This window comes from Pygocentrus nattereri, chromosome 3, assembly GCF_015220715.1.
Source record: "Pygocentrus nattereri isolate fPygNat1 chromosome 3, fPygNat1.pri, whole genome shotgun sequence".
Lineage (NCBI taxonomy): Eukaryota > Metazoa > Chordata > Actinopteri > Characiformes > Serrasalmidae > Pygocentrus > Pygocentrus nattereri.
In genome coordinates, this window is record NC_051213.1 from 38,230,034 (window position 1) to 38,257,861 (window position 27,828).

At 40.0% G+C, this 27,828-nt stretch overlaps 1 protein-coding gene across 8 annotated transcripts in view; it reads right to left on the reverse strand.

Moving 5' to 3' along the window:
* zgc:114120 (uncharacterized protein LOC619267 homolog) overlaps nt 1-27,828 on the reverse strand; it is a 111,995-nt gene that overhangs the window by 73,891 nt on the left and 10,276 nt on the right. For 3 of the 8 annotated variants that reach the window (XM_037536734.1, XM_037536735.1, XM_017700747.2), the window contains exon 2: nt 14,173-14,426. In XM_037536734.1, the coding sequence (XP_037392631.1) occupies nt 14,173-14,361 (189 nt within the window). In that variant the 5' untranslated portion in view covers nt 14,362-14,426. Of the gene's footprint in view, nt 1-12,771; nt 12,876-12,926; nt 13,253-14,172; nt 14,427-27,828 lie in introns of those variants that run through there. The other 5 variants (XM_037536740.1, XM_037536739.1, XM_037536737.1 and 2 more) reach the window with 4 other exon arrangements.

The window sequence follows — 27,828 nt, forward strand, 5'->3', positions numbered from 1 at the left end:
ATTGAGCTTCTTGCTGTACAACGCTGTGCAATCCTCACGCTCAGATGCTGCTGTCGCTGCTGCCTAACCATAAACCACTGCTCCACCTGTTCTTCCCGCTTTGTACTATAATACTGTAATACTTTATACTAACAATGTTTGCTACCCGGTGTCGACCAGAGGAGGATGGGTTCCCCTTCTGAGTCTTGGTTCCTTTCAAGGGTTCTTCCTCTTGCCCTTAGGGAGTTTTTCCTTGCCGCTAACGCCACTGGCTTGCTCATGGAGTCTTGGACCTGGATTTTCTTTTCTTTTTCTTTTGTAATACTGATTGTTCTGTAAAGCTGCTTTGTGATGACACCTGTTGTAAAAAGTGCCATATAAATAAACTTTCCTTGCTTGCTTCAGTTTCTTGTTGCAGATTAAACGCATTAGGAAACCAGCTGGAGTGATTATACACACATTATAAAAGCCAACTGATCTCCAAATTATCGATGTTCATATTAAATCTTTCTCTTTGCTATGTCGTTAGCTACTAGCTAGGCAAGATTGTTGTCTGTGTCGCTGTGCGACTAGCAGTCTGCGTGACAACCTTCAGGGTTAAACAGTGAATAAGCAGTTCTACATTAACTCCATTGATTAAATTCATTTTTCATTAAAACTGTTAGAACAACCAGCAGAGCTTTATTTTACTACAAAGGAGGATTATTTTATTTTTACCTAAAAAACTAATCCTGCTGGGGAGCCACAACAGGGCAGTAAAAGAGCTATATGTGACCACTGGTCACACGAAATTACAATTATTTTTTATACATAAAACCATGCAAACATTATAAATATGCCTAAAACATAAGAAATCAGCAATAAATGTAGAATATGGGTCATTCCAGAATTGGTTTGCTTTCCAAAATGTCTGTTGGAACATTAGTCTTGAAATTTTCACGCAGTATAAAAGGCAGCTGGTCCTCAAACAGCGACAACATGTTGCATCTTCACTCACACTGAGTGCGAGTTTTGGCACGGCTCCACTAGCCAAGGGTTAAAGACCATGGGCGAGAGTTTCCTGCGTGGGTGTCTGCTCTCCGGTGGCTGTCCGGCTGAATGCGTAGTGTGTGTGTGTGTGTGTGTGTGTGTGTGTGTGTGTGTATGCGCACAGAGTCTGGTGTTTATAGTAAATCTCGGGATCATCTGCAGGTCAGAACTCTCTCCATCCCTTTATTTTCCTGTTTTTATTTCACACACACATTAATTCATGCATGCATGCATTCATTCTTTAACTTTTTGGCTTCATCCTATCATCCATTCATACACTGGTGCACTTGAGAGGGTCTCCAAAACTCTGTCAAACAGTACAAATTTTGGGAACACAAAGAACACATTTCTGCACATTTTAATGCACAAGTACTGTTTATTTGCTGTTTATACCACATTTTATATTTAATGTTTTATGCTTTCTAGTATTTTAAACTCAGCAAATAAACAGTAAGTGTATACTAGAAAAAAGCAATAGTTCTGTCTGTTCTTAACCAAAAAAAGGGGCAACCTTAATATGAATTTACTTGATTTAATTTACAGCATCTAATAACTGAAAATGTTCAAATAAAACAAAAACAGCACTTGTACTCTTTTGATTTAAAGAGAAAAAAGGCCAAAAATTGTGATAAGGAAAAATATTGAATTGGCCCTCAACAAAAAGTGTCAAAAAGACTACAAATAATTTTCACTCTAAGCCACTGTAGCCAGGAAATAATAGGGAGCCTGTCCCCCATTAACTGCAATAAGTCTCTCCACTCCTCTGAGAAGGCTTTACACTAGATTCATTTGCTGTGAGGATATGATTGCATTCAGCTATAATAGCATTAGTGAGGTCTGGTTGTGATCTGTCTTCTGATTGATGGAGAATAGGCTGCATATGGTTCTATATAGTGACCTTTTTAAAATAGTTCTATATACTTAAAAAAAAAGTTCTGGAAAAATCCTTTTTGTTGCTTTGTACAACCCAATTCCAAAAAGTCGGAACATTGTGTAAAATGTAAATAAATAAACAAAAACCTCTGATATGTGTTCTGTGTTCTATTGTGAATAAAATATGGGTCTATCAGATTTTTACAAATCATTGCCTTCTGTTTTTATTTACATTTATTTACGTGTCCCAACTTTTTTTGAAATTGGGGCTGTAGAAATACATATATCACATTCTCCAACAATCTAAAGAACCATTTCACCAAGCAAAGAACCACTTAGGCATGAAATACAACCCTTGAAGAACCATCTTTTTAAGTGTGTAGAGAAAGAATCAGGTAGGGTTGGTGGAATAAACTGATCTATCAGTTGATCCAGTAGGTGCAAGTACTTTAAAGTTGATCTGAAAACAACACAGTCTCTGACCACAACCATCCCTGAGTTTCCAGTGAGGGTCAAACATGCACTGAATCATTCCCTCTGAGTCATTTATCATATGAAAAGCAGGACTTTTATAGCAGCCTGCATTAGAAATTTAATCCCAGAACCAGAATTCAAAGACTCACTAAGTAGATGTAACCATTACAACTCGAAGAAATAAAGACCTGTAATGTGCTACTAATGTGAAAAAAATGACTTAGTGTACCTTTAAAATGAATTAGCGATTGCTAAGAAAAAAAATCAATAGGCTTTCCCTGCTGGGGAGCAACATTTCACTAATGCTTCTTTTTGCTTTTATGGTGGGTTTATATGGATTTAGTGGGATGAAATAGAGCCAGAAAGTTAGCTGCTGAATTCAATCATTTGCATCGTAATGCTAAATAAAGAGCCACTAAAACAGAAAAATTAATCTGTTCTCTGACATCACGTTAAAACCAAATCAGGAAGCACAGACTGGCTGGCCAGTTTCCGTTACTGTGGCAACATAGCCTCTAAAACCAAAGGAATGCTGGAAGCTCACACCCTCTAAAATATATAACACCATTTGTAAAGTCAGGGCTAGCGCTGAAAAAGCAACCCCAATTAATGATTAAAAATCTACTACACAAATTTGATCTAGTGCATGAATAAAACAACATATACCAAAATAAAAGGACTAAACAGCATCTGAGAACATTATATGCAAAAGCTACTTACCTGAGCAGAAAGTGTTTGTTAAAAATAAAAATAAAAAATAATAACATTACAATAGGTACAAATGAACTGTTTACAACTGTTAAACCTCTCCTTGAGAAAAGAGACAGTTACCATCCAAGACCTGCTTCAACTAATTAATCCTTCAATAAACTGAATCAGTTGTGCTGCTGATACAATTTAAAAACCCATCAAAAAACAATAAATATGTTTAATTTTACTTATGTATATGCATACTTATACTTATGTTCTATGTTTTAATGACAAAGATACACTTACTGCTGAAATAAACAATTAGTGCACTGTTAATGTACTGTACTGTCAAACTTACTGTAGAGTCTTGACTTATGGGAAAAAAAGCCCCAGCCCACCTTTTAACACACCCTCCCCAACTTTGACTCACAACTGGGAAGTGCGCTTGTAACGTCAGGGAGCAATGAGACGGATGCACAAGCTGAGATGAGCGAGATTTATTAAGGGCAAATCCAAAATCAGGGTCTAGACAGTTAAGGGTCAACGAGCCAACATAAAGAGAACAAGGGACAGACATGACAAAAATGAACACAGAAATCCAAACAGGCCAGAAATGAACAAAACACCACACTAGCATACAAAACAACACAAAGACCAGCAAACAACTAGGGAAAAACACAGGGCTTAAATACAGAGACAACGAAGGGCTTAATAAGACACAGGTGATGAACACAGGTGGATACAATCAAGGGCAGGGTCTGGAAACAAGGGGGCAGGACCAGGAAGAAAAACAAAGAAACCCATGGACCAGACCAAAACCAAAACAAAAGCACACGACAGGACTAAAAGGTAAATAAAAGCACATGGAGGAGTGGGAGGGGCCAATAGTGACAGTGAGACTTATGTTACACAAGTGGCCACTCCTAGCACAATGGGAGGATGGGATCCTTAATTGGGACACATATGCTAACCTCTGCTAGGTTAGCTTCAGTGTGCTAATCAGTCAGCCATGCTAACTTTGTAATGGAATTCTGAATTTGGAAGTCTGAACATAAAATGACTGAATCATAGGAGTGAGTGGGCATTAGACCCCCGTTTTCAAAGTATAACTTTTTTTTATTGCGCTCCTCGTGCTTTCATCAAAATAAAAACTAATAGTCATAAAAAGACGGAGAGCTATTCAAGACTGGGGGCAGGACATTTCCCAAATACTGGGACCTTTGTAATTTCATATTTAGTGAAATGTACTTACTGCAATGCATAAACTAATACACCTGGCTACAGTTTATGTTTCCATACTGTGAAATTCACTAAATGTCACTAAATATTTCTTACTGCTGCCCTGCTAAACTAAGATTTTATGGTCTTAAAAGACATCAGCTAGCAAAGCCTGCTTTCTGATAAGAATTAGATATTATAAGGAGGGATTTTATTTCCAATCTTATAAACCAGCTTCTATTACTTTGAAAGGGGAGAGAGCTGCAAACCCAATGCCATGTTAACAATTAAAAACAGTAAATGAAATCGCTGGTAAAAATCTGACAAAAATCACATAAACAGTTTTAAGCCTTTGGCTCGAATGATACAAAAAACAAGTTTTCATGTTGTTTATAATGAGCAGAATTTTTCATTGAGGGGCGGGACCAGCTAGTGAGCTGTCTCCTCCTCCTTCATAATGTAAGGACTTTGGTGGAACTCTGTGAACCCAGGGTTCTAAACATACACTAGCACTAATTGTCTTTTTTTTCTTAGAACCTGTAAATTTTAGCCCACTACTGTTGAAGATGATGCACAAGCTAGCAGTTTAATGATGTTGTTTCAGTAGTCATGAATAACAGATGGAGGAGTTTGCTACTAAAACGCCAGTAAGAACACAAATCGAATATTCTAGGTTATATATTAAGCATTTTAAGTATAGTAGTACTATGGCTTAAAAATGGCTTTGTCTGTCAGTTGGCCATGATTTCTGGGCAAGTTCTGCAGCTGTGTTTACTTGGTCTTTCACCCCTCCAATGGCCTGTTAAAATGAGAATTGAAACAGGCAGAAAACGTCTGTTCAAAGATCACGCACCCTAATAGCAGGGGTGAAGAATCCGAGGGCTGAAGTCCTGAACAATTTGGTGATTTCAATTCCCACCCCTGCCAACAGGTTTGCAAGAGAACCATTATGGGCTTCTCTGTGAGAAAGCTAACACAGCATATATATAGCCTTTAGTGACTTGCAGGACCTTGACATATCCATGACACTCACCAAACCATGATTATTTGACCGTTCCTATGGGGGAACAGTAACAGCTGTGCTAGAACAAAGTAAAGAATTTATATGACTTTAGTGTTGGTATAAGCTCCCTACTTTCTAAAGATATTAGAAGTTGTTTAAGAGATCTGGAGAACATTGCAAGGAAAGTTTTATTAAACCTATCCAAGAAAGCAGTCCATGACAATTGAGTACTGAAAGTCAGTCATACAGTACTATGCAAAAGCAAAAGCACTAAGAGAAAAAACATTTCAAAAGCTATTGATCCAGTCAATAAACATTAATAATCATTTGTTTAACCATTTCCAAACCTCTTCTCATAGCAGTCCAGTATTAATTGTAGTTATCATCCAATACCTGGTTTGTCTAATTACAGCTTTATTATGTTAAATTAACAGTGCTGGTGATGGATTTGAACAAATTTATGCAATGACTAGGGGCATTAATGAGAAATCTAGAACCATACTTTGTTCTACAAACTGCCTCAAAAGATATCAACTTTTTAAATGTTTTTGTTTTTAAATGTTGGTAGGTTTTTGGATTTCTGTATATCTGCATATATTTTAATGATTATATGGTGATTATACAAGAAAAACACACTTATTGCAAAGATAAATGGCTTTAAATAATAAAGACATTTGCACACTGCTGTATATTCACCATACACTCAATCCACTAAGAAACATCTATCATGTACAGCCAAGTGCAGTTCTGTAGCCAAAAAAAGGATTGCTGAAAACTACTAAAACTGATGAATGATGATAAATAAACTGATAATGTCTGATGTAGTGGATGCTGAGAGTAGGGTTGCTGTTCATTCTCAAGGAACAGCCAGTAAGTCAGTTTTCCTGGAACATTCAAAAACACAACACTTTCTACTTTCTGCTTATCTCAAAATGGGCCAATAACTCAAAACATGACGGTACCAATAAGCATTTACATAGTCATGGTTCAGGAAATAGCATATTGTTCCACCTTCAGCAGGGATTTGGAAAACTGAGAGACTCAATGACTTTTAGCGAGAGTTGAATTACTAGCCACACAGCCTACAGAACACAAACACTGGGGTATTTCCATTTGAAAGCAATGTGTTATACAGATGCTATTCCAGATTAGACCCTAGTGGCAAGTACTACTGCAAAAGATGCAGGAATCTGTAGAACGAGTAAATTCAAAGGTGTAACCAAACTTCAACAGCAAGTTTCAAGCCCACAAGAAACCTCCAAAATGATGGAACACGTCTTCAAACAAAGGCCAAATGTTCTTTAAAAGCTGCTGGCTAAGGAAATGCTCCATCCTGCTCAGGATGTATAAAATCCTATTTCAAAGAATTTCTATCAGAACGGAAATGATATCCAGGATAATAGTGCCACCCAGCCTCAAGACACAAAGGATTTGTCAAGCATGAAAAGGATGTAAACCTTATGTCATCATCCTCTCAGACACCAAATGTCAACGTTGGAAGACCTGCTGAAGGCATCTAACCCTCTAATGCACAGTGTTGCCTTAGGGTAAACAACCCGCTTTCCTAGCTTTTCACCTTTCAGTGACATGATACTTATTTAATGACAATGAAATGGTTAAAAACAAAGGAAGGAGTTTAAAGGAACCAATTACAGGCTTCCATTTTCTCCTGGGGGTTATTTTGGGTATGGAGCATCTTGTAGATGACAAGCTTTTGCATGTAGTACATTTCAGCAGTGTCATCAGCTTTGTTTAGACAATAAAAGTCAGATCTGATTGCCTGAAAATGACAGATTTTGTGATTACTATTATTTTTGGTTTTAAATGACTTTTTGGAATGAGAGAAATCAAAACTTTCCTTCACAATATTGTTATGTTAACATGGTTTATTTGTAAACAATATGCATCAGTGCCTGTTTTTTCCCTTAAGCATTTTTAGTATTTAAGATAAAAAAAAAACCTTTAGTTCTGAATATTTAAAAGAAATCCTGGTTTTCATATGACACTGTATCATTCATAGTTCAACAGATTCATGTTATGCAAGAAAAGTAATTCAAACATTTTTAAACATTATTCTTATAAAGTGTGCAATTGAGGTTTAACAGCCAACACATCCACCATGCTGGTATACAGTTAGACACTGTAGCTTATCTGTTGATGTGCAGTTTGTTAGTCATCCTCTTGCCATGCCTCAGTGGTCAGTTTCTGACCACAGAGCAACTCTTGGCTGGATATTTCTGATTGGCTGACTATTCTTAACCCAGCAGTGTTACTGAGGTGTTTAAAAGGGCTTTAAAACACTGCTGTGTCTGATAAACTGATCCACACACATTACCACACCCCTGCCACATCAGTCTCACTGCTGGGTTGAGAATGAGCCACCACCCAAATAATATATGGACAGTGGTGGTCCTGTTCCATTCATGAATGGGCTAGAGGGGGGCTGATAAATGGCGCAACAAAGGGGCAACAGGCAGTAACTGTAAATTGTTTCTAATAAATTGAGCATTGGATGTAGCATCAAGGTAGGCAGTTTTATTTAATTGGCAGTTTAATATTCCAGTCATTTTTCACAATTCCTGTATATTTCAGTCATTAAGATATGAATAAAGTTCATGGTCGAAGACCATCAAAGAGGAGAGGAGGAAGGCGGGTTAGAAGGCAGCGAGAGAGAAGGAAAGGCAGGAGTGTGGAGGTTAGAGTAGGGACTCTGAACATAGGGACAATAACTGGTAAAGGCAGAGAGCTTGCAGACATGATGGAGAGAAGGAAGGTAGACATTCTGTGTGTCCAGGAGAACAGACGGAAAGGAAGCAAGGCCAGGAACATTGGAGGTGGATTCAAACTGTTCTATCATGGTGTAGAGAGGAAGAGAAATGGAGTAGGGATAATCCTAAAGGAACAGCTTGTGAAAAGTGTTCTGGATGTAAAGAGAGTGTCAGACAGGATCATGAGCCTGAAGTTGGAGGTTGATGGTGTAATTTTGAATGTGGTCAGTTCATATGCACCACAGGTTGGTTGTCAGTTAGAGGAGAAAGAGGAATTTTGGAGTAAGATGGATGAAGTGGTAGATGTTGTCCCTAGAGAGGAGAGATTAGTGATTGGTGCAGACTTCAATGGACATGTTGGTGAAGGGAACAGAGGGGATGAAGAGGTGCTGGGTATGTATGGTGTGAAAGACAGAAATGCGGAAGGTCAGATGGTTGTAGATTTTGCAAAGAGAATGGAAATGGCTGTGGTGAACACATATTTTCAGAAGAGGGAAGAACACAGGGTGACATTCAAGAGTGGAGGGAGGTGCACACAGGTGGATTATATCCTTAGCAGGAGATGCCACCTAAAGAAGATTGGAGATTGTAAAGTGGTACCAGGGGAAAGTGTAGCAAGGCAGCATAGGGTGGTTGTCTGTAGAATGAGATTAGAAACAAAGAAGAGGAAGTGAGTGAAGACAGAGCCAAAGATTAGATGGTGGAAGCTGAAGGAGGAGGATGGTTGCAGGCAGTTCAGGGATTGCAACAGGCCCTTGGGGGCAGTGAGGAGCTACCTGAGGACTGGGAAACTACAGCTAAGGTGGTGAGAGAAACTGGTAAGAATGTGTTGGGTGTTTCTTCTGGTCAGAGGAAAGAAGAGAAGGAAAGTTGGTGGTGGAATGAGGAAGTCCCGGAGAGTATTCAGAAGAAGAAGGCAGCTAAGAAAAAGTGGGATAACCAGAGAGATGAAGGAAGTAGGCAGGAGTACTGTGAGGCTAGTCGCATAGCAAAAAGAATGGTGGCAAAGGCAAAGGCTCAGGCCTATGATGAGCTGTATGAGAGGCTGGACAGTAGAGAAGGAGTAAAGGACTTGTATCATTTGCCTAAACAGAGAGATAGAGCTGGAAAGGATGTACAGCAGGTTAGGCTGATAAAGGATAGAGAGGGAAATGTACTAATGAGTGAACAGAGAGTGTTGAGTAGATGGAAGGAGTACTTTGAAGAACTAATGAATGAGGAAAACGAGAGAGAGAGGAGGACAACGGGGGGAGAGATAGTGGATCAGGAAGTGGAGATGTTTAGGAGAGAAGGCAGTTGACTTTTTAACCAGGTTGTTTAACAAAATCCTGGAGAGGGAGAGGATGCCTGATGAGTGGAGAAGCAGTGTACTGGTCCCCATTTTTAAGAACAAGGGTGATGTGCAGAGCTGCAGTAACTACAGAGGTATAAAGTTGATGAGCCACACCATGAAGGTATGGGAAAGAGTTGTTGAAGCAAGGCTAAGGCGAGAGGTTCAGATCAGTGAGCAGCAGTTTGGTTTCATGCCCAGAAAGAGTACCACAGATGCCATTTTTGTGTTGAGAGTGTTGGTAGAGAAGTACAGAGAAGGTCAGAAGGAGCTACATGGTGTCTTTGTGGATCTAGAGAAGGCATATGATAGGGTGCCAAGACAGGAACTGTGGTACTGTATGAGGAAGTGAGGTGTAGCTGAAAAGCATGTTAGGGTGGTGCAGGACATGTATGAGGATAGTGAGACAGTGGTGAGGTGTGCAGTTGGAGTGACAAATGGTTTCAAGGTGAAGGTAGGGTTACACCAGGGATCAGCTTTGAGCCCCTTCTTGTTTGCAATGGTGATGGAAAGGTTGACAGATGAGGTCAGGCAGGAGGCTCCATGGACCATGATGTTTGCAGAAGACATTGTAATTTGTGGTGAGAGTAGAGAGCAGGTGGAAGAGAATCTGGAGAGGTGGAGGTTTGCACTGGAGAGGAGAGGAATGAAGGTCAGTAGAGACAAGACGGAATACATGTGTGTGAATGAGAGGGAGGCAGGTGGAAATGTGAAGATTCAAGGAGTAGAGGTCGTAAAGGTGGATGACTTCAAATATCTTGGGTCAACCATCCAGAGCAATGGACAATGTAGAAAAGAGGTGAAGAAGAGGGTGCAGGCAGGATCGAGTGGGTGGAGACGGGTGTCAGGGCTGATGTGTGACAGAAGGATAGCAGCAAGAGTGAAAGGGAAGGTTTACAAGACAGTAGTGCATCCTGCTATGATGTATAGTTTGGAGACTGTGGCTCTGTCTAAAAGACAGGAGGCTGAGCTGGAGGTGGCAGAGATGAAGATGCTGAGATTTTCGTTGGGAGAGACAAGGATGGATAAGATTAGAAATGAGCAGATCAGAGGGACAGTGAAGGTGGAGCAGTTTGGAGATAAAGCCAGAGAGGCCAGGTTGAGATGGTTTGGACATGTGTTGAGGAGGAATAGTGGATATATTGGTCAATGAATGTTGGAGATGGAGCTGCCGGGTAGAAGGAGAAGAGGTAGACCTCAGAGAAGGTTTATGGATGTAGTGAAGGTGGACATGGAGATGGTTGGTGTAAAAGTAGAGGAGGCAGTGGATAGGGCAAGATGGAGGCAGATGATCCGCTGTGGCGACCCCTAATGGGAGCAGCCGAAAGAAGAAGAAAGAAGATATGAATAAAGTTATTCAGAGTGGTTTGATGATGATTCAGATTTTCTTTACAGTGGTGTTGACAGGAACCAGGGGTCATAATGTCTACAACACAAATATAGCCATTTTATTTACTATCTAAAACATCCAGTAAACATACTTGTGTTGACACATTGTTTTATAATAGTTTATATATATATATAAAGCCATCATAAAACAATGTATACACAACATATTCACAACCATTTCATGTAATATCTTTCTGTGATGTTGTTTTTAGAGTCTCTTTGGACATCTGGTTCCTATCACCAGTGCTGTGAACAATTCTGGCTCTGTAAGAACTTTGCATTTCACATCAGTTTTAGTGGTTTCAAGGTTAACATGTTAATAGCCCATTAATGACATTAATTAACACCACTAATTGGTTTTAAGCCATTAATGCATTTTCCTAGTTTGAATTTGAGTATCCACAACAATCCAGTTTCAGCCTAAAGCCCAGCTGCTCAGGCACTATATGACTCTGAATGTAGCACTGTTGTTTAAATACACCTTTTAAATAGCATGTCTCATTGATGAATGTCTAGGTCAAAGCTACTTCCAGCTACTACAGTCCTGTGAATTATCATTTACAAGCAGACATCAACTGTGTTCACACTAGTGAAATCACATGATTTTCACATTCACATGAAGTAATCATGTGTATGTAAGAATGAAAGTAATAAAAACATTCTATATAAGCTTATTTTGCCCACTCAAATAGCTATAATAAGATGCACTGCTTTTTACATGATACAAAGGTCAAATTTAAGCAAATAAGACTAATGTGATTAATCCTTATTAAGTACATGAAATAATAATAATTTTAATTATTTCACAGCCCTACATTGTTGCCATCTTTATGAATGAATTAGGCTTTTTTAAAACAATTTATGGATTTCCCCTTTGAAAAGTGCTAAAAGGCCCACATCCTACATTTCTCTTGTATTGTTTTTTTTCCCTCGTGGTTCACTTAGAATATTTATGTGATTTTATATCCACCAAAAGCAGTCATGTTATTTTTATATGACCATTTTCCAACATCTCTTTATCGCTTAGAATTAAACTGTTTTTGTAACTGTGCTTTTAAGACTGATATATGTAAATGAGCTCAGTTTGGTATTGCTTGTTAGCTCAATAACTCAGAACTTAAACACGCCATAGAATATCTACCTCTGTGGGCAAGCTAAACTACTGTAGGCTGTACAGGTGGATATATGGATTCTTGTGACATCACAGAAACGAATGAAATGAATTCAAAACAAGCTGTTTTTGTAGCTTAGTTTCCCTGTGTGGACCATATGTACTGGAAGTGGACGGTAAATTATGAAACTTTAACAACGTGTAATTATCTTATTTAATCTTATTTCAGGCTCAAAAAAGCTTTCCATCATATGGACCATTTAAAGTGTGAACTCGTTGCTCCTTGAGGGATGACGTAAGCCCCCCAGGCAGAAAAAATCTCTGTGTTCTGAGGAGAGAAAGCATCGGCTGTCAATAAACATGCGTCCATAGAGAGCAGTTAACAGGCACGACTAGCACAGCGTGTACCTGCTGTATTTTAACCATGCACACTCAACCAAATGCACATCAGAGAGATTTTAGTTGTAGTGAAGGCTCGCTCTGAGTGTGCGTGTGCGTGTGAGGAAGAGGAGGGAGAGATGAATTTGCAGTATGATCTGCATGCCAAGCAGGCTAGTATGCCCACCCATTCCGCTCTCTTCTCCGCTGGCATTCCCTCACTCTCTCTCTCTCTCTCTCTCTCTCTCTGTCCCCCTTATGAGCATGCAAACACACACACATGCATAATTGCTCATCCGTCTGCTTTTTCTCTTTCTCCCTTCCCGCGTGCTCTCTTTCTGCCATCTCTCTCTCTCACACACACATACACACTCACTGCGGCAGGCTTCTTGGCCACACCTGCTTCCCACCTGCGTGTCCCAAACATGCACAGTTATGACAACACACAAGCATTCACTCTAAAGCTATGCAAAAAAACCTGCCACGAAAAGGTAGCTGCTGTGCCTCCCCAAATCTCAGTGCTCCTCACCTGGTTAGACGAGCAGCATCCTCCACCTCAACCATATCAACAAGCAGTCAGGTAGACGATCAATCTCTCTCTCTCTCTCTCTCTCTCTCTCTCTCTCTCTCTGTTTGCTCAGTGTAAATTGTCCACGTCTTCATTGATTAATGAACGTACCGTACCATTGCTAATTAATTAGCTCCACCACCGGCTTGCTCCTCCTCACGCCGGCTCCTTCCACCCCTCCTCTCCTTCTTTTCCTCTTCCTCCTCCTCCTCGTGCTCTCTCTTCCTCTTTCCGTCTCTCCATTTACGGACTGCGGATCACAGAAAATCCCCTCATGCCTCAGGAGCGCTTCTCTCTCTCTCTGTGTCTGTCTCTCTCTTCGCTATGGACTCTCCTCTCCTCTCCACTCCACTCCCTCGTTCTCTCACTCCCTCGCCCTCTCTCCGTCCCTGTTCCTCAGCGGCTCGCGCTTCATGCCAGCTTGCTATGTGATATCACTGATCGCCTTATATGGGCTTGGAGTTGTCATGGAAACGGCAGACTCCACCTGACCACCCCCCAACCCTCAAACACCACCACCACTCCACCTCCGATTCCGGCACTCTTGCTAATAGCGGCTGCAGCAGGGTAAATACGACGAGCAAACAGCCAGCAAGGGGGGGAACTGGCACTGAGAGATAGATGACGACACAGAAAGAGAAGAGGAGACAGGGACAAGGAGAGAGGTAAAAGAGGGGAAAAAGAGAGAAAACGAGAGCAAGTAAGGTTGAGAGGTTGAGAAGAGAAGTGGAGGTAGAAAAGGAGAGTACCAGATAAACGGAAAGTGAAGAAGGAGATTGGCTCAATGCAAGGAGAGAGAGAATTTATACAGAGATGACAGGCACAAATGTAGAAAGAAAACACAAAAAACAGCAGAAAAGAATGAAAAAGAGAAGGAAGGACCACATCTATGATTTTATTGTCACCCTGTATGAGAGAATATGTGCATAAATTCACCTTGTATTGCCACTGGGTATCTACACTATATGGTCCATCCACCTCACAGGAGTACAATTACAGACTGCAGTCCATCTGTTGTCATGGTCTACTCTACCCCATTCATCACTGGGCATTTGCCCACAGGACTGCTGATGACCAGGTATTATTTCGGAGGTTGAACATTCTCAACAGAGTGATACTGGTAGGTTAATATATGTAGAGCTGGTTCAAGCTTTGTTGTTGGGGTCCGACCACTCAACAATATCCTGCGGTCAGAAACCCATCACTAATGAAAGGCTACAAGATGGCAGCACATATAGTGCATTGCAACAGTTTCTAAATGTTGTTTTTGAATAAAGAGGACAATGACTGTTCAACCACAACATACCAAGTTCTTCCCACAGCTATTCCACATGAAACACATATATACAAAGGGGAACATACCTGCTGCCGTGAGCAGTTGGTGTTGACGAGTGTGGCAGCGTGCTGGGGTGGGTATTTGCCACGCTGCCTCTCTGCTTCGCCCTTATGCAGCTTGGCCAGTGCCTCCATGTCAGGGTTGGAGAAGCGACGTGGGGTGCTGCCCAAAGTGTGGTATTGGCGCTGGTAATCGGCATGATCCCCCCGCAACATCACAGTGTACCTCCTTTCCTCTCCTCTATACCTCCTTCTTCACTCCTCTTTCCTTCTCAATGAATCTGTGGAGGCAACGATCAAAAATCGTAGGTCAGAAAAACAGCAAGACAGCATGATTATTGCCCACAAATGTAGTGTTGGTGTCACTGTGTGGTCATTTATTGGTGCCTGCTAGTAGGTCAGATGAGTTGACTGGAAGGGACATATGTGTCACCTGTAACAGGTCATTTGGTTTTGACAGTAACAGATCATATGGTGTGGCCTGCAGCAGGTCATACGTTGCAGCATGCAGTATGCCATAAGGTGTTGTCTGTAGTATGTCATACAGCATTGCCTGCAGAAAGTCATACAGTAAGTTATACACTCTTGCCTTTAGCAGGTCATACGGTGTTGCCTGTAGTAGGTTATAAGGTGCTGCTTGAGATAAGTCATACATTGTTGTCCATAACAGGTCATACAATGTGACCTATAGTAGGTTAAACAAGTCATACAGTGTTGCCTGTAGCAGGCCATATGGTGTAACGTGTAGTTTGATTGCTAAGGTAAAGCCATCTTTACAGTGGCATGACAATTAGGTCAGTATCTGGGCTGGAAAAAGGCGAAGATGCCTTGACGTTGTTGAGATTTAGGGAGTGGAAGACAGAGAGGGTGGAAGATAGAGAGAGAAAGAGATAAGAGATCTGGTGAAAAATCTGGTTTAAATTGTCTGATAATGAGATAAAATCTGAAATTTCCAGGTTGAGCCTCACTGGTTTCACAGCACTGATAAGTTGATAAGTGTGTGATAAGTAAGCACGGTTTGAACTTTTGCCGTTGCTGCAATCTAAACTGTGCACATTTGCATGTTGTAGTAAAGTTTTGCTCTGCATGTGTGAGACTTGAGGATAAAACAATATGACAGCAAGACATCAACATGTCAGATAACACCAGCTCTGCCCTATCAAATGCAAGGACTGCAGGCAAACTGACCCTTCCACCTCATAATCCCCCTACTATAGACACCAGTGGGCATACTTTCTTTTTTTCACTCTCTCCCTATCTGTCAGTCTGTACCCGGCCCCATCTCCAGGACAGTACAGTGGGAGGGATGGTGAGACCATATAAACAACTAAATCTGTTAGACAACATACTGTAATTTTGATCTGACACCTTTTATTTTTATAAGGCCTGTTTACACCTTGCATTAACACATTTTTGGTGATTGGATCATGCTCCGATTTCACTTGAACACAAGAAAAGCCAAGTGTAAACACCCGCCAGAACACGCTGTGTGGATCACTCAAATCACATATGGTCAGAGATGGATCTTGACCACATTTAACACAAGTTTAAAAGAAATGTGCTTCTGCCATCAGTATGCAGTTACGTGAGTGGAAATGTCCCGAGCACTGACTAGCTATAGAAAGAATAAACAAGGAAATCAAAATAGAAGAACTTAGCCCCAGACCAACAGCCTTCTTACACCTCTGGTACAATGAAAGTGTCCAAACCATGTTTGTCAAATACTTACAGGAGAAAATATAAACAAAGGTCAAATGGAAATGCCATATGTGTCGGTGTGCTTTTATGCAAAATCAGATTTCATTGTCAAACTGGGGCATTTTAGTGACAATAAAATGGAAACAGGTTAAACTTTATCAAAATAAGACCCAGATATAAGACATGTTAACGTGTGGGGTACAGAGAACAAAAGGTATACACAAACATTCTTCTTCAACATGGTCACATATGATCGCAACAGTAGGATACTGTTCTGACATAATAACAGATACAGTTAAAAAGACACTAACTTCACATACGGCATATCATCTTTGCGTTTGGCCCATACAGTCTATCAGATATCAGACATCCAATTTGAACAGCTGCTGTCAAATCAGTTGTTAAAAGCTGACGCAATGTTCATGCAGGATCAGCTTCACATGTAGAACTGTCCATGTTAAAAGTTATTGGGGCACAAAATTGACAAAAGTTGACTGCATGTTATTAGCCAAATGTACAGTCCTGTTGGCTCTTAATTTAGATATTTGCAGCATTTCTCAGAACCACACCAAGGGATTCTCCATTCCAAATGTTATGAACAGCATGAAAATGACATTTTTCACAGACATCTGTGGCTGGGAGGCTCTGGAGGGGAGTGTGGTGGAATGGCCCACCCTCTCCACCCATTGCTCTGTGTGATGTTAGCAACCGTTAGGTAACATCACAGACCTGGCATTTAGCATTCTCCTCCAAGTTCACTGAGCTGTCTATCGCCGTTATGTTAGAGGCAGTTCAAGAATATGCAATGGCTGGCATTGCTAGAAATCAAGTGTCTGGGTTCCATGCCAGCGAGCAAATTTATTTCCTTTTTCAGTCTAGCAAATACACACTGCTTGTTGATGTACTGCTCCCTAGGACACCTTGTAAGCTTCAACTATTGTCATTAGGGAATACAGGACGCCTCGACTCTACTTTTGTGATAGAACTTGTTTTTCCTGTCAATATTTAGTGGAAATATGTACCATAAAAAATATACATACATACATATGCTATATTTTTTATTTAAAACTGGACAGAAATGTTTATAATCTTAAAAACTTTAAAACAAAGAAACGTTTTGTGACAAATGAAAGAAAAATTCACAATTCTTTTTTGGAAATGGGGTTGTACTAAATTAGAAAGTGTAGAAATGTACTGCTCTGTAATGTGTTTAGTGTTGTGTTACATGTCATTATATTCAGGACTGTGTGCCTGTACTGTGACTGTATTTATACCATCTCATCTATCTATTCTTGTTTATCCCTACATGATCTTGTCTTTCTCACCTGTCACTCGTCATGTATGGGCTGAGCCTAATCTTGTTATCAGCCCAGTGTCTTACGGGCTGACTAGGTGTCTGGTACCTGCGTGCAAATGAAGTCATTCAAAATGGAAGCATTTTCACTAGTGGTCTCACACTTTTGGAACCCACTGTATGTCCCAGAGATCAGTGAGAATAAGAATAACAATGTACATGCACGTATGGCAAATCATTTTATGTACTCTAGTCTTTGCTTTACTCTCTGTCACAGTCATACGCATGCACACACAGAAGCATCTATCCATCAATAAGCATGCCATGATACCCATACAGAAACAACCATACAAAAACGGATACACTCACACACACTCACACAAATCCAAACAGAGAGCATTCAAGCAAAAAGCTACCCAGCCCAACCCTCTCCTCATATCTTTGGACGTAGAGGTGTAGACGTAGAGTGTGCTTCAGCTTTGGCACCACATGTGCAGCCCTTTTCTCTGTCTAGGGACATCTAGGGGTCATACGAGGCACAGCAGCAAACTGACTAATTAGCATGTCTGTCATATGCAATGGAACTAAAAAAATCAGACACTCCACAGGACTCAGCTTATTAATTATGCCCTGTAATGAATGAATCAGCTCTGCTGGTTAGAGTCATAATAAAAGAGAAAAGTAACCTTTAAATATTACTATCATCAATGCTAGAGTGTTGCTGAGGAAACATTTACTTGTAGTTTGTCTCAAATCCCAAACATTTTTTCTTAAATTATTTGTTGTGGGCTTATGCGTGGACTCCAATTTCTTGTATACTGTTAGATTAGCAAGGGATCAAATGTGCCATATGTGTTGTGCTAGTTTTTAAGTTTGTCGTACTGTTAAGCTTAAGCAGTCCATTGTATCTATTAGCATTTGTTTGGACTGATGCTTATCCCAACAACGTGTCCAAAGATGCGTCATCCTCTCTCTCTCTCTCCATCTCTCTCTCTCTCTCTCTCTCTCTCTCTCTCTCTCCCTCTCTCTCTCTCCCTCTCTCCCTCTCTCCCTCTCTCATGCTTCTTGTATTTGCGTGTGCATGTTAACATGTTTTCCTGCTGTGCCAGACATATTCGCAGCACAAGGGCAGACTGGAGACCAGCTTTCGGACTGGCACACTTACATACAAATTAGAAACTGGTGCCGCATCATTGCAAACAAATGAGAAATCCTTTATTCGTAACACTGCACAACAAAAGCAACAAACAACCTGTCAGGAAAGCACTCTCACAGTACAGTTACAGAATACAAAATCACAGCTATTTATGAACGTTGATGAAATAACAGATATCTTAACGTAATCATGGAAAAAAAAAACATTGTGAAAGATATTTGCTATGAAACTTGATGAAATTATGGGAAAAACAAACAACATAACATACATTGCCATTTAACAAAGAAGATATTGTAGTCCTCCTCTTAAAGCTGATTCATTTATATGACAATTCAATTAAATGAATAAAACATTACAGTCCAGAGAAAGCATCTAGAGTAGTAATGAGGTTTTAGACCTAATCTTACACTACTGAGATGGTCGTGGTGTGTTTGTGTGTGTTGTGCTGGTACGAGTGGATCAGAGACAGCAGTGTTGCTGGAGTTTTTAAACATCTCAGTGTCGCTGCTGGACTGAGAATAGTCCACCAACCAAAAATATCCCGCCAACAGCGTCCTGTGATCACTGATAAAGGACTAGAGAATCAACACAATCTGTGCAGCAACAAATGAGCTACTGTCTCTAACAGTAAGGGGCCTGACTATTGAAGAACAGTGTGAAAGGGGGCTAACAAAGTATGTCCAGACACAGATGGACAACAGGCTGTAATTGTAAAACTTCCTACATGGTAAGTGAAGCTGATAAAATGAACAATCAATGTAGATACAGGAAGATGTAATTAATGAAGTGATGCTTGCATCATGTGTGCAGCATACATGCTTGCACACTAGGGGTGTAATGATGTACATATTTTCAGGTTTGAAACAGTTTTCTGAGGTAAAGAATCTATTTGATTTTTGATATTTTGTATGAAAAAATTCTATGGATCTCTAATTCTGCACTGTACAGATTTTATGTTTATAAAACATAACAAAGGTTATCCAAAAATAACTTTCCCAACCGTAATTCAAATTTTGATATGCTGCTTCAAATTTAATTTTATAATACATATTAAAATTGTTGCACCCTTTAATGTTTAATATTTAATGTTTAAATTGGACAGGGACCACAAGGGTCTACTCTTGGCCCTGATTTGTTTATATATTGAATACTGTTTTCCAGTTTTCCATTATTTTAAAGTACTGTACTTTGTACTGAGGTACTTCATTCTGCACCATTTGGACTTCGAATGACATGCTTGTTCTTTCTGTCTCACTTGCCAGAGACCGTTTTAACTACTCAAAAAAGCACCTGTCAGCAATATCACAGAATTCCAGACAGTTCCTACAGTGGCCAATCTCTACCACATCTCAAATAACCAATCAGCCATGTCATACATCATAGGGCTTCCTTTCTCTCACCTCCCTGTTAAATTCCATCCCATCAGACAGGGCCCCTAAAATATCTGACAGAGATTGAGCATGATAAATGCGCTGAAAGCTAAAATGAACCCCAACCATCTAATCTCCTGTGTGTGTGTGTGTGTGTGCGCATGTGTGTGTGGGAGAAAGAGGGAGACGGATGGTCCTCCCAGTTTCACCTCATCTTACAGAGCGCTCTAGTTCGGTGGACATAGATTACACCTAGCCCTGGCTTGAGAAATATTTCCTAAGATGAATCAGCATCACAATTTGAATATCGTTCAGGAAGCTTAAGAAAATTTGCCCACAGAGAAATAAATCAGGCCCACTGTGATCATCACTACACACTACACTACACTAGCAAGACATTCCTGGAACCACTCTGAAGGTGTTTACTCTGGGCTGTGAATGGCAGGGGATTATGGTAGTATGAGTCAGACAGAGGTACCTGAGAGGTGGCCTTGGGGTTTCTGATGGTTTTTGATGAAGATACAGTTCACAGAAGATGAAGGAGCAGTGAGACAGAGCTTACGAAACATTTGTTTTTGACTACATATATCAGTAAAAAAAATAAACAACAGGTCATGTGTTGCAGTGGATTTAAGGTTAAGGTGTGCTGTTAGGCATAGCATGAAACAGAAAGCTCAGAGTTCAGTAAGAGTTCAGCAAATCATTTAACTATTATTATTGATAATAACTGCTATAAATAATCCTTTTGCCACACAATGTAGTGCAATGTTGGCAATGTAGTTCATAGTGGTCGAAGATTATTACAAATATAGTTACATCACAGTGGTGTTGGGATGCATCAATACCGATACGGGAACATCCCGATAACATGGTCATTTATTTATACTCATACTCATTTATTACAAAAAATCCACCGATACTAACATCCGAAACCAGCTGATACCATGTGTAGTAAGCCTAGTGTACACTATCACACTAATGCACAACACTCAAGCTGGCAGTGAACAAGGGTCTGCTGGCACTGTGAAGTGTTTCTGACACCGTGGTAGTCGGATACAAGTGTTGGTCACTTTAAACATTCCGCCTTGGTATATTCCTACCAGGACTATCGTGTGAATTTTGCCTGTTTTTAAAACACACACCATCAACACCACTTCCCAAATATGGGTGGAGATGGGTAGGCTAGCAAAACGGAGGCAAAAAAGTTGACATCTGTGGTCCTTAAGTCCATATATGCTTCTATTTCACAGAATAGAACTGCAAGGTACAAATGTTAATACAGTAATTCTAAAAAATGAATTTGTCAAAAAAGGCTGTAGAGGGACTGCACCTTCCTACCCAGTACATCACTGCCTGGTTTTAGTTGCAGTGCACAGTGTGGGACAAGTTACAAGAACATATCAGGCTCAACTGAAATTAAAGAATCACCTGAACTCAGTGTGGTGTATGTGCAAAAGTATCCAGACAATCATCCATCAGTACCTGACTTGGGGCTGAATGCAATCAAATCCTTACAGTAATGTTCCGACATCTGGCATAAAGCCTTCTCAGAAGAATAGAGGCTTTTACTGTAAACGGGGACAAACTACCTGTTAATACCCTTCACTTATATAGTGCATACAGTATATTTATACTAGAAAATAAAAAGAAAATCCACTTCTGTTAAAACTAATACATTTAAGGACTTTCTTGAAAAAAATAAACATTTCTGTAAACTACTATTACATCTGTAAGGTCATCTGTAAGCTTGTGTATTCCAGTGTTTAAAACAATGGATTCTTACTCTTTAAGTCTTGAGTCATAAGTAAAAGAATATAAAATGAATTATGATCTGTAGAGTTTCTTAAAACACTGGTCTGAAAAAATGTTTCAATGTGCCTGCAATAAACGCATTTCCCAGAAACAGACTACTTGACTGTTATTTGAGAATTTAATTTAAAAGACTATCTGCACTGTAGTGTGGCACACATAAAACACTTTACACTCTTTAGCTAGCTCTTTTAAAAGTGCTGCACACCATGTTATGGTTTCAGGGAAACTTGAAGTTTAATCATGAGGTATAGATTAGGCCTGGGCAATTTCTAAAAATAATTAGCACATCATTACTCTTTATTGATTATATGTTTATTACATGGTTCTTTAACAATTTAAGGGTTCTTCCTAGAACCTATACATTATATGTCAGTTCTTTAAACTTTAATAAGGTTCTCCACACTCATATCTCAGTTCTCTATAGGCTTGAAATATTTATTAACGGACCAAAAATGGTTCTTTTATGGCATCACACATTTGGCAGCTTTATTTTTGAAACTGTAAAAATCTATTGTTTTAACAGTAAAATAACTGAAATATTACATGTACGTATTATCTAGCACTATTTTGAAAGCAGCTTCAAGTTAGTTTAACCTTCTATAGCTTTCTTTGTCAACTGGCAATCTTTGCATTTGAATTTGTGATCGAGTACATGCCGCCGACATCATCACCGAGAGTTGATTACATCACCCCATCGCGAGGCCTGCCGGTTATTCTCAGTGTGCTGAAAGAAGAAAAAGTGTAAGACAAATCAACACGGAAAAGCAAATTTAAAGACAGCTGCCCAGATTGGTGGAATGGCCTACGAGATGGGAAGATGGACAAATGTTTTAATAAGAGCTTTTCTGGGTTGGCCATGGTCTTATAGCGTAATGAGAAATGTCCTCACAGCCTTGAGCTGTAAAGGTTCTAGCAGCGCTGAAATATGACATCACTCTACGCAAGGCCATAGTTTAGCCGGAGAGCAGTGCTTACTAATGACTTCACCATCATAAATCCACAAGACCACTGTATACACATCCTCTTCTCCTCAGACAACAAGAAGGAGGGAGACGAGGAGAGGAATAAGAAACGGAGAGAGAGAGAGAGAGAGAGAGAGAGAGAGAGAGAGAGAGATAGAGAGATATTAGGAGAACGAGCAAGAGGAGAGGAGAAGAGGGCCGATGGCGACTCTTGACAGGGATGAAGGATTATTAGTGCTGGGTTAATGAATAGGTAAATTTAAAAGAGATTCATCATCGCTATGAGAGTTTAATTACGGATGGCTGCTGACTCAGGGCCCACCCGCCAGGCAGAGTATCGCTGGATTTGTGTCCAATCTACATTACTTGTTCATGAACACTGCTGCAAAATCAACACTGAAACATGGAGATAAGAGGTCACTGCTGAAATCTGAAGATCGCAAAAACTCATCACTCTAATCCATTCTCGAAATGGCTGCATGAACATTTTTACCCTGACTAAATTACGAGCATTCACCAATGCTTCAGATACAATTCAGACACAAATCAGCTTTTTAAACCTTTACACAGTACATTTTTCCCATTTTTCATTCAATTTGGTCATTTGAACTCTAATAACATACCATCACAATATTTCCCAAGGCCAGTGGCAGTGCTCTCTAATTACAACAGCAGTAACTAGCCTGTGGAGGTACCTAACTAGAGTTCCCTTTCTTAGTGTTTACTGTGGTGTGACATGACCTCAGTCTAATAGTGCTCTCCCAATGAGTTACAGCAGTACGATGAGCGGAAGGTTAAAATGACGATTGGAGGTCAGAAATGAACAAAGGCATGCCTTAAATAGAGCGTTCTACAAAAAAACCTTCATTTATTTAATTTCCAGTCAAAACAGCCAATTACACTGAAGCCTCAATATCTAACTGTTATATTATGTTTTTCAGTATTTAGTGTGTTAAAAGCTTTAAGCGCTGTTTAACTGATGACAGTTGTGTCCCATTTGTTCTGTATCTAACTTTCCCCCCCACTTATTTTCCTTTAACCTTTTCCTTTCTCAGCCAATCTTATATCTAACCTCCTCAGAAATTCTCCCTAAAATAACTAGAATAATTTGTATGTAATTGCCATTTTGACTAGAAATGAAACAAATGAAAGGTGGTCCCTGATTTTTGCATAGTAGTGTATATCAGAAAAAGAGCCCCTTATCTTATTCAAGCTTAATTTGCAATTAGCACACACAATTATGAAGTGAAAAGCACTTGTAGAAGACCAATTAAGGGAGACACAGCAAAACTAAATTGCATTTTCCTTGCCAGCTCTTATTTTTTCAGTCATTCGACCTAGGGGTGGGCAATTTGGCAAAAATATAACATCATGATACTACAACACATTTTAACAATACATAATATACCATGATATTCCATTTTTCTGAGGTTTGCCCTGAAGCTAGTATACTGTCCATTGAAAAGCACTGCCAATAGAACAGGATGCTGTGGAGCAGCCACACGTGACCCTAAGCTCACCATGTCAAGGTCACAATGCCAAGTGGCAGCTGAAGGGGCTGTGGAGCAGTAGAACTGGATTGGTGGAGTTCCATCCAATATCTTTGGCATCAGCAGGAGTGACAGATGTCATCCATAACTAATTATCTAAGACCTGAGCTCATCAAGGCTCTTGTAGATGAATGTAATCAAATCTTCACAGCAATGTTTCACCCTTTTTTGAACACATATACTATAATATGAAGTGCAGATATTGGTTCATAGGGACACATTTTGATTGCTAAAATTCTCACATTTTATGAATTTAAAACTCTAAGATGAACATGTGAAATTAAGGTCCTCTTCATAGAATCCAAAAACAATTCAACACGCTTTTCACTTTCTTGCAGCATAAAAGGAATGATGACAGACGATGTCGAACTGGGCCATCATTCACAGACACAACATCACAGAGAAGAGTCAGTTGTAAAGATGAGATGATGACATAACGGCTCGGGTAATGCCATCCAGGCCAAACACTGTCAAATACATGGCGTCACAGAGATAAGACCTGTCATAAATATCAGTCTGTCTGATGATACCTGATCAGAGGCCAGTTGAGTGAGAGCATGGAATGATTCATAGTCATGGTCAAAGAAAACTATCGTTTTATTGGGATCAAAAGATAACACTCAACTCCAAGCAATGTGTGTTTTCAGAAATCTGCAATGTCTTAAAATAGACAGTTTGAGAATAGCTGCTGCCCCAAAGCAGCAAATCAATTGCCAACATTAAAACTTTAAAACTTCCCTGTTTTAATAAACTGGTCCTCCTTCTCTGCCAGCTTTTGTAAAGATCACTTTACATGTTGATGATACTTGCCAGACCTTATTCTCACATGCCAGACTACTGCCTATTATCAAAGAGTCGGATGCATTTGTTAGCTTACCATGCACTTTTAAAGAAAAGGACCATTTAACTGACATTCAAAATAACAAATTACAGATTGCTGATTCTGTCTGTATGAGTGGGCTATTTTATATGCAAATTTTAGTGAATGTTTTCAATTTATTAACGTCAGAACAAACATACAATGTGGAATAATAAACAAAATGTTATTTTTTTTCCAACATGTTTAATTCAGCAAATAAACATTATCTGTGCATTCCTCTGTAAGGAAAGTGTAATATTTTCATTTTAAAAAATCAGGTAATTTGAAATGGGGCACCCAAATTTTGCACACAACTACCTAGCTACCTCCGAAAGTCTCAGTCATGGAGTGCCGAGCTGGCAAATATTCAGAATCAGATTACAAAAACCCGCTGCCCGGAAGGAAGACACTGAGGCTGCAAGACTTTATATCATAGGTTATATAATTATGACTTCAATCAATTACCACAACATATCAAAAATGGATTAGCTCTTGCCTCATTTTAGTGCATTATGACACATTCATGACATACTTTCACAGCCTTGACTGAAGATGAACATCTACGCCAATGACGTCATGGAAAAGGGGCCAGTGATGATGAAGATGACAAGAAGGCACAGCTGGTAGAGAGTAAATGGCAAACTGGCCTCTAATTAGCATCAGCAGCAGAACAGCAGGACATGCAGACTTTGTGCAGGGGGCTTTTGGTCTCCCAGTGTTTCGCCGAGAAAGAAGACTGCTAAAGCACTAACTATTAGAGATTAGAAACCAAACAAGTAGTTGTTCATATTCGAATCTGCTGTTATCAGATTTTTTCATTTGTTCCAACAACAAACTGTGTAATAAAAGGTCTGTGAAATCACAGTGCTGGGAAATAAAGGTATTCCACCAGCAAATTATGAAAGAACTGAAAACACACACAATGCATCGGACCACAAGGCTACACACTATTCATCATCCACTGTGTCTCTTCCCCTCTCTCTCCCTCAGAGGAGGAAAACATCTCTTTAACCTTTGACTTTGATGACAATCGGCCTGCTGAGGGATCCGATTGGACAGAGGCTGACACTAAAGCAATTGTCCCAAGGACACAGCTCAATTACAGGCACGCACAAACATATACACACTGGTGTACAGTGCTGTCTTTATGGGGTTTTCATGCTCTGCTGCATGACCATTTTTTTCCATATAAAATCATTTTTGCCACAAACCATTTATAACCAAAGTAAATCGGAATACATTTATTGTGCTATAGATAAACTTGGGGCGGCACGGTGGCGTGGTGGGTAGCGCTGTCGCCTCACAGCAAGGAGGGCCTGGGTTCGATTCCCCGGCCGGGTGACCGGGGTCCTCTCTGTGTGGAGTTTGCATGTTCTCCCCGTGTCTGCGTGGGTTTCCTCCGGGTTCTCCGGTTTCCTCCCACAGTCCAAAGACATGCAGTCAGGCCAATTGGGTGTGCTAAATTGTCCCTAGGTGTGAGTGTGTGAGTGACTGTCTGTGTCTGTGTGTCTGCCCTGCGATGGACTGGCGACCTGTCCAGGGTGTATCCTGCCTTCCGCCCGAAGACTGCTGGGATAGGCTCCAGCTCCCCCCCGCGACCCTGACGGAGAAGCGGCTTGGAAAATGGATGGATGGATGGATAGATAAACTTATGTCAGCAAAAACGGGACTAAATGTTCATTTCTACAAGGCTTTTTGTTCAAATTTTCCATTCCACCTTAAATTTAGCAGAAGTTACTTTACAGCAGTTGTACAGGTACCTAAATGTAACTGCTATATCATGTAAAGTGGAAAGGGAATGTCGAACAAGAGGTCAACCTCAACTTCATCTAAATAAGTTAAGAATTTGTCTCATATGTGTGTCCCACATACCTGTGCACTCGACTGTCAGACAGCAGAGGAATTTAAAAAAATGGTCACCGGCTTGTTTTGCACACTGATTTCGTCTGATGCTGCTGACCAAGTCACGCAGCTTCTCAGATTGTATGAGAGAAACCTGGTGTCTGTCTGGTGTCTATGCCAGGCCAAGGCTAAGACCAAAAGACTGGCCTTTATGTTTGCTGCCTTGAAAACCATGTGGACTATTTCAGATGCAAGGGATTAGACAGTGGGAGGTCATTGAGAGTCTGCTGTGTTTTCATTTGAAAAATATGTGACTGAAACATCCCTGACTCCCTTAGTTGAGCCACTGAACTAAACAGGCAAATGCTAGTGTGGTTTGCACTGTTTGTACATAACAAACATTGTACATGTGTTATCGGAGCTTGTTTGTGGTGAATCTGTATAACAGTAATGCCAAAACTCATACCTGAGGAAGAATTTCAAACAGCATAGTGATTAAACCAGTTTGCCACCTGATGTCCAGTCTCCTGAACTTCTTCTAATAAAATTTGCAACTGGAAAAAATAAAAATACCAAAGGACCAAATATGCACACAGTATTTCCCCAAAACAAACACTGTGGCTCATATAAAAATGACACACAATCAGCATCTGTCTGCATGTATAAATCAGGGCTATCAAAGTTATTTATTGACACCACTACTATCTTTAGTAGTCCAGGCTGAAGTCCAGCTGCTTGCGTGCTATATATTATCATGGTAAAACCCACTATTGCCCTCTCATTCAAAAGCACCTTTTTAAGCAATACTTTGGACACTACACTGGACCATTTGCAACAGCAAAATGGAAAGCTACATTCCCTCTCAAGAGCCTCCACTGTAGCACATAAGCTGCATGTACAAATTGTATGAAGGAGTTGGAGCCACAGATTGTATATGATAAAAATAGATTTCTAACAAAAGTCAGAGACCACCCTTTCATTTTTTTATACCTGGTAAAAAGTGGTTATTTTAAGTTATTCATTTTCCAGCTTCAGTTAAAAATAGAAAACATACAGAAAAGTACACCAGGAACCACAACAACTAAATCACAATTACACTTTGCCTTTATTCCAGCTTCCATGCTTTTTGAGAAACTTGCT